The sequence below is a fragment of the Megalops cyprinoides genome, chromosome 13, assembly GCF_013368585.1.
Source record: "Megalops cyprinoides isolate fMegCyp1 chromosome 13, fMegCyp1.pri, whole genome shotgun sequence".
NCBI lineage: Eukaryota > Metazoa > Chordata > Actinopteri > Elopiformes > Megalopidae > Megalops > Megalops cyprinoides.
This window is the reverse complement of record NC_050595.1, coordinates 19,047,145-19,062,118: the sequence shown is the minus strand read 5'-3', so window position 1 is coordinate 19,062,118 and position 14,974 is coordinate 19,047,145. Positions and strand designations below refer to the sequence as shown.

At 45.6% G+C, this 14,974-nt stretch overlaps 1 protein-coding gene across 1 annotated transcript in view; it reads right to left on the bottom strand.

The window, feature by feature from the left end:
- LOC118787832 (nuclear receptor ROR-alpha A-like) overlaps positions 1–14,974 on the bottom strand; it is a 209,737-nt gene that overhangs the window by 63,065 nt on the left and 131,698 nt on the right. Inside the window, exon 2 of the mRNA XM_036543538.1 lies at positions 3,685–3,714. Coding sequence (XP_036399431.1) covers positions 3,685–3,714 — 30 coding nt within the window. The remainder of the gene's footprint in view (positions 1–3,684; positions 3,715–14,974) is intronic.

Here is a 14,974-nt window from a genome sequence, read left to right as displayed (position 1 = left end):
TATGACAGTGACAAAGAGAACTATGGTTTTGATTCAACCCTTTGTACTCAACCTAGTAAAATTAATACAATCTATTTTTAAATACACATTATGAATTTGGTCTGAAAAAAGTTGAGTAGAAAATGGAAAGAAGTAACATTCATTTGTTACTAAAATTGTTACAGCAAACTCTATACTGCAACTCTGCAACTCAAAAAAAGGACATGGTGCATGGAGCTGTGGCTAAATATTAGATCTGTTATATATTGTTGACTCTAAAAATTTTGCTATGATACAGATATCAGCACTGGCGTTTCAGCCAAAATGAGAGAGATCATTTGTCTTTTTTTGGCTCTCGTTTCAAGAGGAAGCTTAAAAAAAAAGGCAATGAACTACATGTAATCACCAAGTCCATCTTTCCTCCCCGAAACACGCACTGACACTGCCAGACGGCCCTTATCACGGTTGCTGGTCTTGGACACTCCTTAACTATCAAAACCGTGAGAACAAAAGTGCTGTTTGTATCTGCCTGTGAGAGATTAGATGCGCTGCAGTGGTAGGTTCATGAGGCGCATTTCCTACCATGACAACTTCAGCCCAAATGTTAAGAAAGCCAATGGAACAGGTACAAGCTGTGGTGCAGAATCTATTACAAAAGTAAACTGAAATACCCTCAATGAAATAATCACAGTCCGATTAGACTCTAAACACAACAGCTGTGCTATACTGTGAGGCAGTAAAGTCTAATACATATCATTAATACGGTAATCAGAAAAGGACAGCATTTGCATGTTAGTTCTCAAGCAGGTAACACAGTTGCAAGTGTGCCTATCTGTCTGTCTGCCCGTTCATTTCATGTTGACTACAGTAGATAGAAATCAGTCAATCTGAATGTGAATAAATACTAGTTATAGGTGCTAGTATAGTAGAATTCCGTTTATGCATCAGTCCATTTAACTCCAAAATCCAAAAAGATCATATACAACAGCTATTATAAGCAAATAAATAGTTATAGTCTATCTTCACTGTCCTTATTGGTTCAATAAGCATTATCATAGTGTAGGAATCAATACACAGGGTGTGAACAGGAAAAAAAAAAAATCATAAATCTGTCTGAGTCATATTTAACTTGCCCAGATAACCCAACTGATTCTTCATAATAAAAGACACTGTGGCAGGAGTTACTTTCACTCACACACTATAAACAGCTATAAACAGCTATAAACCGATATAAACAGCACTGTTTCTCCTGCCAATGAAATATAACCACCTGTCCAGCTAGCTTTTCAGAATATTTTGTTTTACTGTAAAACCAAATAAACACACTGCGTATAAAGTTGTCAGTGGGGAAAAACATAAAGCAAAGCCATATGTGTGTGTGGGGGGGGAGTTGCAGTTTGCGGTGCAGGGTAACAAGGCTATTAGGCCTGTAGTGTTCTTTGCCTGATAAAATTATTAAATAGCTGCCGCCAGGGAAACTAGGTCCGTTCTGATGCGGCAGTGGCGGTGAGGAGGAAAGGGTGGATGTGGTCACTGGCACAGAGTGAAGTGCCCATTACTTTGCAGCATAACTGACCCTGTTCACTTTTTGCCGCTACTCAGTACTCTGCAGCAGGAGCTGACGCCTTTCTGGCAGATGGTAGTCACATGCCTTATGTCTAAAAATGGGGGTGCTCTGAGAGCAAACACGCTAGCACACCGCATTGAGTTGTGAAGAACACATCTCTGTCCAATTGGCTGCAGGTGGGGCTGGGAGTGGGGAGAGAACTGGGAGGTAGTCCCCCACCCCACCCCCAGTGTCTCAGTTTCTCACTGTAATGCCCTGACGAGATCAGTCACTGTGGCTACACGTTCCATTACTAAAGAGTGAGAATGAGGGAGCTTGCTGTTCACAGCAGGGGGTTAACAGTGGCACACAGCGAAAACATTCCACCCGGGCGAGACTCCTCCTTACCGCCCGCATTATTCTCAATGACACAGCTACTCCTGTCATGGCTGACTGCTAAAGCCCCTGCTACTCCGTACCTGTTCGCTTCTGCTGTCCAAAGAACCGAGGACGAGTTGTGCAGTATACGATTGGATTATGGTGCCATGGTGGTGAGCTCATAGATCTGAGCTGCAATTACAGATACATTGTGCACGGATGGCTACAGACACTGATGATGTGAAAATGCACGAATGCAAAAGGTAGACCCATCTCCCAGGGAACTGCTGGACTGAATGCTCACTGTGACCACAGGTGCACAGTCATTCAGAGCTTTGCCCTTAGCCGCAGCAGTGCCAACCACTTTGCCCTGCGTTGCTGGGAACGCTGTGCGGTGTCTCTCTTTCTTTTGCCTTTTTACACAGGTGTTGTTTCCTGTGAAAGGAGAGGGCCTTTGCTACTGAGTAGGGTAAACAGGCCACCTGCAGACAGCCTCTCTCTCCGAGGCTCATTAATCCAGCTGTCTTTGCTCCTGAGAGTGAGGCTGTCTGTTGGGAGAGAGGCTGGCGAAGGCTGGTGCAGAGAAACCGTCCTCTCGCCAGACGGGCACTTTATCGAGCCGCACGGCCAACGCGGTCCGTTCCGGTTTCTCTTTGGGCTCATGCAGGCGCCGACTGTTCCAGTGAGCCAGAGTAAAGATCAAAGTGCCCAAGCTGGCTGCAGGCTGCAGACTGCAACTCGCCCCCATCTGGGAGGAATGAGGCATTTCAAAGAAAACCCACCGAATGCATGGAGCCTAGTGGCTTTCACTAAGAGGGCATTCTGGCCCTTACATACACACACACACATGTACTCACAGACAAGCAATGTGTTACTGTTCAATGATACAATGTACAGGAGAGATTATTACTATTATTATTAGTGGTGTTAGTAGCAGTATTTAACTGCACATCAGAGTGCACCTAAGGCTCCAGAACGGTTTTGGATCATGCCTGATTCAATAATTTCTGTGCATTCATTTCAAAGGCCCTAAGCCCTGTCAGAGAAAGTTCAGAGGCAAAGAGGGCCGCTCAGGGTTACAAACAAACCACATCCTTGTTTTTAGCAAACAAGCAAGCTGCACAGTTGACAATGAGGGTCTTCAGTAAGACTGGCCAACATTCCACCGCCTGACTCCACAACACTCACATGACACACCACCAATTATTTACCATTTTTTACTTAATATGACCAGCATAGCGAATGCTGCCCCAAATAGGCCTCTGTGAATCTGAGCCTGAGATAACACTGCAAAGTAAGCAAGGTGAGACTTTCTACAGGTTAAAAATGATCTGGTTAACAGGTGTCTTCATTCACGCATCACGCTGAGAGTGTACATGTAAATCATTATTAATGACGTTTTGTCTGTGCTTCAGGACACTTTTTGCATTGCAGTGTCTAACTGTGAAGTTGGGACTCTTCCTCACAACCAGCTGCAGGAAACAGCCTGGTTACCTCAAAACCGAAAGTTAAAAAACAGCCCAGAACAACAGACCTACTGGAAAACACAGCTTTGCAGAAGCAGTTCAGTGACCTCCAGACAAAAAGAAAAGACTGCACTAGAAGAAGTAGAATCAGTGAAAATTTTTTTTACAAATTTAATATGCAGTTTTCTATTGTCCCACATGTCATTTCCTTATGTTCCTTCAATTAATTTTCAGTAATATCAAAGACTTTTTGTCATGTCATAAATACTACTGCAGCTGTACTGAACCACACGCTTATGAAATCTTTCTACTTACAAGTGTGTGTCTTCTTTGTTACTGAAATACCTGGAAAAGAGGGAAAAAAGAGACAAAATTAGCCACAATTATCTGACGTAAAGGCCAACATTTCACACAGTAGTTGGTTGCTGCCATTTATTCTGCTTTGTGGCGGTATTTAAAAATGTGACTTGAAATCTGAGAAAAAATGAAAATAAATGATAGCATGAGAAAGGGATAATCTCCTGACATACAGAGGCCTCCAGCACATCACAGGGCACTGCATCCCACTGGCTACAGTGACGTGCCACAGTCTGGGCAGCGTCACCGGGTCAACAGGCCACAGGATCAAAGGTCATGGGCAGACCTGCCTGCTAAACGCACCCTGGCAGCAAAGACAGAGTCACTGCCCTGCGGTGTGAAGGGGGAGGCCAGATTATGAAGATTATTGTAAAAGCTACGTTTGGTTTGCAAATGAGATGCCTGCATCTCACACCTCTGCTTTGAGGCTCAGGGCGAATTTGAGCCATGACCTTGTTGTGACCTTCACCACAGCTGACTAACAAGACTATTCAACACTCCTGCTTTGAACTTTGCCCTTAACCATCAACTTCAAATTTAAGCACGAGTGCATTTTTTTTTGTTGGAAATAATGAAGGTTCAGATGCCATTGGGGCCAACCTGAAGAGAGGTTGAAATGAGTCAGTTCCTAAATGTTGACCCATGAGACACACTCCACACACACACACACACACACACACACACACACACACACACACACACACACGCACATCCAAGATCAAACCCATTGAGCAGGAAGGAGCAGCAGCCAGCGAGGGACCGGCCCCCATGAATCTGGCATCATTAAAGCACTGTGCTGATGGCAGTTTGTCCGGCTAGGACGTTAAAAAGGGAGATGAGGCAACAAGTGGCAATCCTGCCGAAATACCAGGACACATGTGGGGTCTGAGAGCCATCAGATAGCAAGGAGGCCACACAGACATCCAACAAACTGACAACAGCCAACGGGGGCAGTCAGTATCGATCAACAACCTGTTGTGTTTCCCAGAGAGACACAAACTGCAAACACAAGATGAAAAGTCAGCTTTTTAACTGTAGAAATTCTGACCAGGGCAGATGTACAGTTCAAGCAGTTCCTAATTAAGACATGTTTACAAAGCAATTTGAAACATTTGACCATTTTCATCTGTGTTGAGCATCGGGTGGAGATGTGCTTGAATGAAATGTACACATTTACATTTCACTCAACTTCAGGGTGAATTATGACAGAAGGTTACCTTCCTCTGAGGCTCACTGTAACACCGGGGATTAGAAAAGTTTGAGCAAATAAGCTCCTCTTATCTCACAAACAGAGTAAGGATATGAGGAGAATGATGGCTGCCTGATTCACACTCTGTCTCTTTTCCCCACAGATAAGCAAGCATAAGAGAGAGAAAGAGAAAGAGACAGAGAGAGAGAGAGAGAGGGAGAGAGAGACAGAGAGACGGCATGTTTATGGGGGAGGAAGTACACGCGGTGTTAGAGAGGTGTGTTCTATAATGACCACAGATCCCACAAGAAAATTGATTTTATTCTGACAGCACAGAGATAAACAACGAAACGAAACATACAGCCCATATGTTGTCCCACACAGTATGCATTAATAGAGGACAGGGCTGCTATTCTGCTGTTTTGGGGAAGGTTTGAACTATGCTGTACAGTGCTCTGGTCTGCGATATACACAAATCTATATGCAACTGCCTCAGATTGTATCAGACTACTTTTAAGCCTATCGGGTCTGCACATTATGAACCAGAGAGAGGGAAAAAGGGTATTATTAGAATTCAGACGCTCACTTTTTCAGCTTCTGACAGTTGATAAAACGTTTATCAGGAGAAGCATTACATTGCAATATTGCATTATATTGCAATCATTCCCTTTGTTTGCCTCTGCTGGTGGTATCGCTCCACTGACATTCAAAAATACATCTCCATTAAGCAGGAAGTTCAGAGCAATGAAGAATTCATTCCTCCAGCTGTATTCAGCAGCACTGTGACATTTCACTGTATATATTGTACACACAAACATACAGACAAACATATATACATACATATATATGTATATAAATAAGTAAATACATAAATAAGCAACACCTAAAGTAAAAGACTGTGGTAGATGCTGTCAGTGGAGATAGCATTTTAAAACATCCTGCCCATGGGAACATTTATCTGACATCCAGGGAAGGCCTTTTTCATCAGTGTGGAAGGTGTTGAATTGTGTCACCAGGCAGGGCTATGATAGAGAGGAGTCTAGTCTAGTCTCTCCACAACTTACAGAGCCCACTGCCACTACCAGCGCCCTTTACCCCACCATCACTCAGCTTACTGTGAGTATGGCTCAGCTGAGACTAATAGGAGGCCCTTCTGTCTATATACTCTGAACACACACTCACACACACACACACACACACACACACACACACACACACACACACACACACAAACACACAGTCATGGCATAGATACGCGTATGCGTACACACATGCATGCGTGCACAGACACACATACAAGCATCCATACATACATCACCATGTACAATCACGTGTGTGTGAGTGTGTGTATATATATATATATATATATATATATATATATATATATATAAACACACACACATACACAGAGGACATGCAGACAGGACACACACACAGCATCCCTGCTCCCCGCCCTGCCCCTCCTCTCACTCCCATCCTGCCGACCATCTGGCTCCGCTCCCAGGCCCACAAACAGCCGTTCTGTCAATGTCACTCAGAGATATCACAACTAATCTTAACAGAAAAACTGAAAAAAATTAACTCCCAAGGAAATCATTATTGTCAATTGTGATACAGGCCACCCCCAATGAATGGTCTGTTGCTTGGGGCAGGAGAGAGAGGGGGTGTGGACTGAAAGAGATGGGAGGGTGGACTCAGGGGAATGTGTGTGTGTGTGTGTGTGTGTGTGTGTGTGTGTGTGTACGTACGTGGCATGGGGAGGCCAGCCAGGAAGCCTGTTTCCTCCTCTACATGTCATTCAGAGTTCATCCCTTGGAGGTTATGTCTACACTGCTGCCTAACAGGATGGTGGGGTGTGGGGGTCAAAGGTCAATGTGGAGGAGAATCTACCCTTGATAGATGGGAGATCGAGAAGTGGCCAGTTCATGGTTAGGCCAAGGTTGTTTTTTTTTTTTCTTCAAGTCGCAATGGTCCCAACAGTCATCTCATTCAATTACTAGATCTTCAATTCCCTCTTTCTTCAAATGAGCACCAATAAAGAGATTTAATCACTCGGGTCAGCGTAAATCAATAGGCCCATGTGTGCTCCTCTTTAATGCACATGACTGGCTGGTAATTAGAGCCCTCCAGGTGACCTGCAGTTAAAACTCTTGTCTCAGTATAAAATGAATTCAATGCCACCTTTTTAACGCCTGGGCTGCTCAATGGAGCAATTTGAGCATGATCCAAAATCCCTCGTGAACACAGGCACTCTATGAATGACAGATTTAAAGCTAACTGTACTGTAGGACAAAGATTTTTTTGCTGATGGAACCCCCCCAAAAATCCATGAATCATTCTGTATTATTCTGTTTTACATAACTACTTAATACATACTTACGTAATCAAATTTCTTTATGGGACAATTTTTCACAGTAGTGAGGCACAAGAAGTTTAACAGCTTGATATAGGAGTAAGAGACAGGAGGGAACACAAACTGATAATCATTTATGGTTCCTCTTATATTATCAGAGGCGGTTGGCTGTTAAAAAGGACCTTTTTTAGGGTAATACAGTAAGCATTAGCCATCTTATCAATGGGACTAAGCACAGCTTAAACACACACACACGCTCCTGCCCACAGGTCCATCTTGTCCCAAGCCCCTCTCTGCTTCACAGAGACAGGGAGATATGCCCCTCAATCACGTCAGACCGCAGAAGGCTGAGCCGGCTGTAAACTGGTGCTGACGGAAACGGTGGGCAGTATGAGCAGGAATCGGGCGATGCGATCGGGTTGGGGGGGGTGACGGGAGAGTCGGGCGATAAAGAGGCGGCGTGCAGCTGCCTTCTAACTGACGGGGCGCGTCTGGGGCCGTGAGTCACAGCGCCCGCTTCCTTAACTCATGACGGCAGATGATTATCATAAATGGAACTGTCACCCTCCCTGGGAGACGGCTGCTCTCGAGCTCCGACAAGAGAACGCAGGGTGACATTCAAAGTCACAGCCTCCCTTCCCGTTACAGAGCTGTCCTCGTGCCGCACTGAGGGCAGCGAATCGCAGCGAATCATCGGAGGGGTGGTGCTCCCAATGCCAGGCTGTTTGGGGGAGGGGAAAGAGGCCCACACCCCTGTCCTGTCCAGCTGGGTGACTGATTGACCGGCAGCTCTCTTCTCCACAGTCACTGCTCTCTCTGAAGAGGCAGAGGGAGCAGGCAAAAAAAGGCCTGTTCCCCATCCTCCTATCCCTGTGCCTGCTTACCAGCCCCCCAACCCACTAACCACCCCTCCCCCCCCCAACCCCTTCACCTGCTAACTGCTCCTGTCCCCTACCTGCTGTCCACTGCAACAGCCCTCCTCTCCACTACCCATGGTTTAGGAATTGTCATAATGGATCACTTTAGAACTGTATCCGGCACCATTGTGACATAGTACATTTCACCGATAAGGAAGTATTCAGCCGTTGTTAACTGTGCCTCTTTGTCCTTCTCAGAACACCTTTGAGAAAGTGCGGAAAAACATCACCATCACTACATTCCGTCTCTGCGATTTCAACTGTCCCCAGCACTCACCATGAGGCAGCTGATCATGCACTCACCGTGAGGCAGCTCATCGCCTCCGATCTGCTCTCACACATCTGGAAACACAGCAGCAAACAAACGGGGCTCATTAAAAGCAGCCCAATCACAGGATTAATTAGACTGAATACTTCCACTGATGGCTAACAATCAGTCAGGCGACGTGAATGCTAATACTAGCGGATGGCTAATCAAACCAAACTTAACAGCAGAACCAAACACATTTGTAACCCTGGCTACAAAACCTGGATTTGGATATCAAAAAAGCCAAAAGGTTTTTCTATTACACACACACACATATAAAACATATTTTATTGCAATTACCTTGCAATTTTGAAAGTATTTATGATTAAGAAATACCATAAATTACTTTAAAACTTATATATACATTTATACTTCTATAAAAGTATAAATTTTAAACTTATGTAAACTTATGTAACTTTATATAGATATATCACCTGTGTTAATTAACAGTATTGCACCTTCCACTTATCTCAAAGTACTTTACAGTACAAGGGAAGTGACTCATCTCTACCACCACCAATCTGTAGCTCCGATCTGGGTGATGCACGGCAGCCATTTTGCACCACAATGCTCACCACACATCATCTGAGGTGAAGATGGGAGAGAGTGTAAGAGAAATATTTACCCAAATGAACTGAGATTATTTAATGGTCAGACTGAAAGAGCTTGACTGGGAGGCAATTGGTGACCCTAGCACAAAGTAACCTCCTACTTTTTGTAGTAAATGCCATGAGATATACAGTATGTGTGCTTAGAGACAGAGATGATAACAGTGGCCTACACTGCTAATCCTCTTTTCACAGAGGCGTCCTTTAACATCCATCTGGGAAGAGATGAAGACATGTGCGGGTCCACCGGGCAGAATCTGGGTGCGCAAAAACCTTGACCCCATTTCCGCTGTCACCACGAACAGCCACTTTTTCTCCACTCAAGTAATTCCAGCAACTTTCTCTTTTTCAGTGACACACTTAGCCTAATACTTTTATAAACCAGAAATACAAAAAAAAATAAAATAAATAAAATAAAAACGCTCTAATCAGCTGCCCCTTAATTTCTGAAACCCCCGAATCCGGAGAGACTCTGTCTCTCCAGGGATGTTTAAGAGAAGAATGACCTGTCAATCCCCCGGCGCTGGTATTTTTGGTCGTTTATAATTGGTTTTACTTGTGTCTACCACACGCACGCTCAACACGTTCCTCATTGTGTCTTTTCGTCTCTGTGGAATTCACGGTGAAATGGAGAATTTACATAGGTTTAACTTTCAGACAGGAGGGATGGCTTCATATAGCCACCCAACAGCCAGCAGCTGACACACTCAGTTTCCTGACGTGAACTTCTGCAAAGTACACCTTTAAAAACCCAGGTGGCACGCTATATTAAGCGCGAACTTCAGTCAAGTGGTCCATGCACAACCCTTGACAAGAGCCAACCAAGCGACGCTCAAACATAACACTCATTAAGAACCTTCCCCCTCTCCACACGCTACAGATTAATCAATGAACTAATTTACTATTAACTTTACTATTAAAATGAACTTTTTTCACATACTTTATTAATCTCTCCAGGTGAGTCCGCGCCCTGTTTGGAAGCTGCTGAATTGTGAGTTATGAATTATGAATCACACAGATGAATGGCGGAGGCCCGTGCGGACAGCAGGAGCCGCGGGGATGGCCGCTGGGCAGGGAGAGCACCGCCGAGCGGTAATTGTCCTGCAGGGCACCCGGCCCACAGCGTCTATTGTTATTGATAAGATGCAGCCACAGAGGTTCATTCAGCTGTGTGCTTTAACAAACGGTCCCCAGGCGCAATCACGGTCCCCCCCAAATGCTCGTTAGAGTAAATTAGTGAGAGGGACACTAATTGCAATGAGACAGGAATTATATGCGATAAACAAGGGTTTGTGTAATTACGTAAGAGCTCCTCTCAATCGAGGGATAAATGCAGCCGAATGCTCGCAGCAGCGGCGCTGGCTGGGGACAGCGGAGAGGTGACTAATTTCCCATTCATTCAGAAAATTCTTCAGCAACAAAGGATTCTGCAGCGCCTGTGTGGGCGTGAACTCAAGGTGAAGAAAAAACGCAATGGTTCCAGTGGATGCGTGGATGTCCTGCCTCCTCAGTGACATCCGGTGGCAGCGTGATGTGGTGCTCCCGGGGGAACTGCCCATAAACAGAAGGGTGTTGGTTCCGAATTCTGGCAGGGGCACCCATGAGCAAGGCACTTAACATGAACTTGGTAGGTGACGTGGCCTTCATCTTAGATTTCTGACAGCACGGTACAGGGGGATGAAAGTGATAAGCCCCACAGTGCAAGAAAAGGAATGTGATTTTTATTTTATTTATCTGTTTTTACTGTGCTAATTACCCTCTGGTAAAGGTTCTTTCAAGAGTTTTCATTCATAAAATTGATCCAATCGATGAAAGCGGCAGTGAGGTTGCGTTATGGGGCTATGGGATGCGCCCACGGGGGCCACCTGTCTCGGAATCCCCGGATCACGTTCGAGGCGGCGCGATGCGGCTCGTCCCGGGGTACCACGAGGGCGGGCGGGCGGGCGAACAGGGGCGCGAGATTACCAGGCGGCCCCCACGTCACGCTGTGAAATGACAGCGCGTGACAGCCCCTCGCTCCCTCGCCTGCGCGTTGGTGACAGTGGGACACGGGCGCACAGGTGCTCCCTTGAGATAAGGGTCCACGCTGCGGCGGATAAAACGGCTCCCTCACCGGCTGCCACGGACGGCGAAGCTGCAGTAATGCACACCGGTGGCGCCGTCTCCCGCAATTATTCACCCACATACAGTTTTTCTTACCTTATTTCATACTGAAAATGAACTCGGTGAATGAATGCTTGAATGAGCTTCAGTATACAGCGTTACAAATCATACTTACACTGGGTACACTGCAACTTTGGCTCTTACACTAAACATATTGTTTTTACCTGTCTTAGAAAATAAGCGAAGACAACATGTGGGGTTAGGTGGTGGTTTACAAAATGAATTTGTGCCAAAGGGTGTTTAAATGGTTTCAGTGGTTTATTGTTTTCTGCGGAGTCCGTCACGGTCATAATATCAGGTTAATTCTGACCAGACCTCGTCTCAAAGACCAACACGAACCATAGACCGTAAACTGGCCAGAACACAATAAACTCGATGCTGGCTTTTATTTACCAATAGCTAACATGTAGAGGGAAAGGGATTATGGGGAATGGGAAGAATAAACAAACCAATTCCCCGTCAAAATGAACTAGCGGTGGAGTCTGGCAGCTGACACTTGCATTCTAGGCATGGCTTCAGTTGCTGGCCGCAGAGAATCTTGGAATGAAATTTGATTGGACAGTGCTGGTAAACACCACATGATAGGAGACAGGAAATGGCCCTGGTGCCCTTTCAAAGCAATGCAACATGAGGCCTTATTGGAAAGTCTTTGAAAGATAATTGAATTTCCCATCATTTTCTGAATGATTTACTCTCTTTCACAGCACATTTAAAATAAGACATGCTTACAAAACTGCAAGAAATTGAAGTTTATTACAATATACAGTATATTTTGCATACAACATTTCTTATGGTAGCTGCACTGTTGCTTCTCACACACAAACATATGCAAACAAACACACACTCACACATACACACGCACATGTACACAGCTTCTTAATTAGTATGAGGACCTTTCTTTAGTGCAACTTCTCTTAAGTTGTCTCTGACTATAATAAAGTACTCAAAAGTACAACGTGCTGGTTACACTACGCTGAATTTTCTCAAGAGCGCTCCTTCTGTGAAGTGATGTCAGCATGAAGCAGTAATCTGCTCTTTCAAGCGATAAAACCCCCCAGCCCTACAAAGGAGAAAGGCATACTGATTTCCAGCTCTGCATCTGAATCACGTCTTTGATGCTCGCCATTATTTACACGCGCAAAAGAAGTTCCAAAGAACAAACAACTGTCTGGTTCAGCCACATTAAAAGAGGTCAAAAGAGAGGCAGGCTGTGGAAATGTTTCCGCCTGAGTTGTTTTCATCCTCAGTGAAAAAACGAGTGGGCGTATCTGTTTCTCTGTGGACCCTTTTTAGCCTGGCAATGGGGGCGAGTGACCTTTACCCAGACTCACAAAAACATCAATTCTATCAATTAACAATGCTGTTTTGACACTTTCCCCCAGGCCTTATGAGCATAGTCCCCCGAAACCCTTGTTTTGACTAAACCCACCGCACACGCGAATGCTCACTCTACAGGCCTCGGCAGCTGCCTGACCGTAAGCCAGACCTGTTTACCTGCACTGGGAGAGGGGAAAGGCGGAGGGATCAGCGTACCTCTTAAGCTGGGCTTTGTGACAAAACAGCGAATAATCCCCCCCCCCCCCCCCCCCCCCCCCAAAAGTGCAGGTGTTTTGCACTATGGAGGCATGGGGGCAGGGAAGAGAGGAGGGAGTGAAACGGAGCTGAGCGGTGCTGGAGGTGCTGGGGGGTTGAGGCGGACCTCGAATGACCTGCCTCTGTTGCTCACGCGCCCTCACCTCCACTGAGACAGTCACACGCACGCAGCGGGGGAAGGGGAAGATTACGGGCCTTTTCAGAAAGCCGATCTCTGATAGAGAGCAGAGCGCAGAGGAGGGGGAGGGGGGGGGAGGTTGTGTACGTGGGGGGTGACGGGGGTTGTTTACAGCGTGTCAAATTTCTGTTTGCCATTGGAGTGCCCCCCCCCCCCCCGGGCTCTGTGTTTTTAAGCGCCAGCACCGGTCTCAGCACTGCGCTCTGAGACAGAAAGCCCCAGATGCTGAGGACAATGTACAGAACATGGTCAGTCCCTTTCCAGCTGACTGTCCAGCCTCACACACACACAGCTTCCTCTGAGATCACATGTCCGTCAATCATCCTATTACTATTTGAGATTACAGGTTCAGAGCTGTGATTCAAAACACAAAGACAACCAGAAAATTAAAAGAAAAGAAAAATGGTGGGAAGAAAACACAGGCACTGTTTGAGGCGCACGCCGGCTCCTACATCCTCGGAGACTGCTTTCAAGGCTAGACTTAATGTGTCATCTCTCTCTTATTAAAGCTTTCACAATTAACATGAGGGAAATTCTGTAAGCTCTCCAAATGGCACCGAGATGAAAGGCACTCAGAGAGGGGGGTTCACTGGAGGTGCACTGCTCTTGGCAGGAGAACCGTACTTAATACCCAAATGAACTACAATTACATGCAGGTGTAATAACAGCACACAGATAATAAGCGCTTCCTCGGCTGTTGCTCGGATCTTGACCATAATTAAAGTACAGTAGCACGGAGTACTTTTTCTTTTTTTACCTTTTTATGGTAATGCAGAAGATGTGAAACAGTTCCCTTTTGCACATGTGTAAGATGGATCCATAGCTAATGAGGACTGGTACAGCCTAATCAGCGCGAGGCAATGTGTGGTGTGTAACGCCCCTGCACAGCCCTGGGTGCAATTCCCCGCCCCTATACAGCACTGCAGCGGCGGCGGCACCTCAACACCCTCGGCCCCCGCGATGAAAAATTAACTCGCCACAATCAGCTAAACGAGCTACAATTATTTATTCATTTGTGCTATTGACTCTTAAGTAACACAAACCCACGGAGGGGGTGGGGGGTGGGGGGGGGCTCTCTGGCCCAGCAGCCCGTCTCGGAGACGGCCTTTCCATTAACTCGGCGGCGCTGGTGCAGCGGGCGGCTCGGTCCGCCTCTCCTCTTTCCGAAATGAGTGCGCTGGAGGCAGCTCCGCTTTCATACCATTATTTACACGCGGCCGCGGCTCGCTGCCGGGGAAACGCGTTATTTTACCCATTACACTCATTTCATCAGCAGAGGACCTTACCCGGAGAGACGTATAAGGCCATTCTGGATGACACATAAATTAAATACGCATTAAATGCATATTAGGATGCATTAAAAGCAGCAGCAATTACAGCACATGTAAAAAAAAACAACTAGTAACAGTGAATAAGTATTGAGATGAAATAAAGAGCTGAAATCATGCAGTGGTTACTGTTTCACATCTGTTTGTGAATCCATTGAATGTGATTCACCTGTATTTATTGGGCAGATGCTCTTAGCCAGGCTTATTCAGACAAAGCAAATGTAAGTAAGTGAACACAATAAGGTCACATGAACACCGGGGCATACAGTAAACGTCAGACCACATCTGAAAAAAAGCATCAATATGCCACAGTGCTGCTATTAAAAGTGCCCTTACGAAACACAGCCGACAGTCATCAAAATGTCAATAACATAATTACAGCATCAGTTTTAGTGTACACATAGTGTACAACAATTATCCTTTCAAAGAGAACATTTCTACATCATCTAACGTACACACAGTGCCTGATAATGACCTATCATGTGTTTGCTTGACGCCAAATAGTGATCCATAAGAGCAAAGCTACCCTGGATCATGCTAATGAGCTCACAGTTCTCAGCAGTGATCTGTAAAAGTAACTTTGCACTAAATCAGATTTCACTCAAGGTTTAG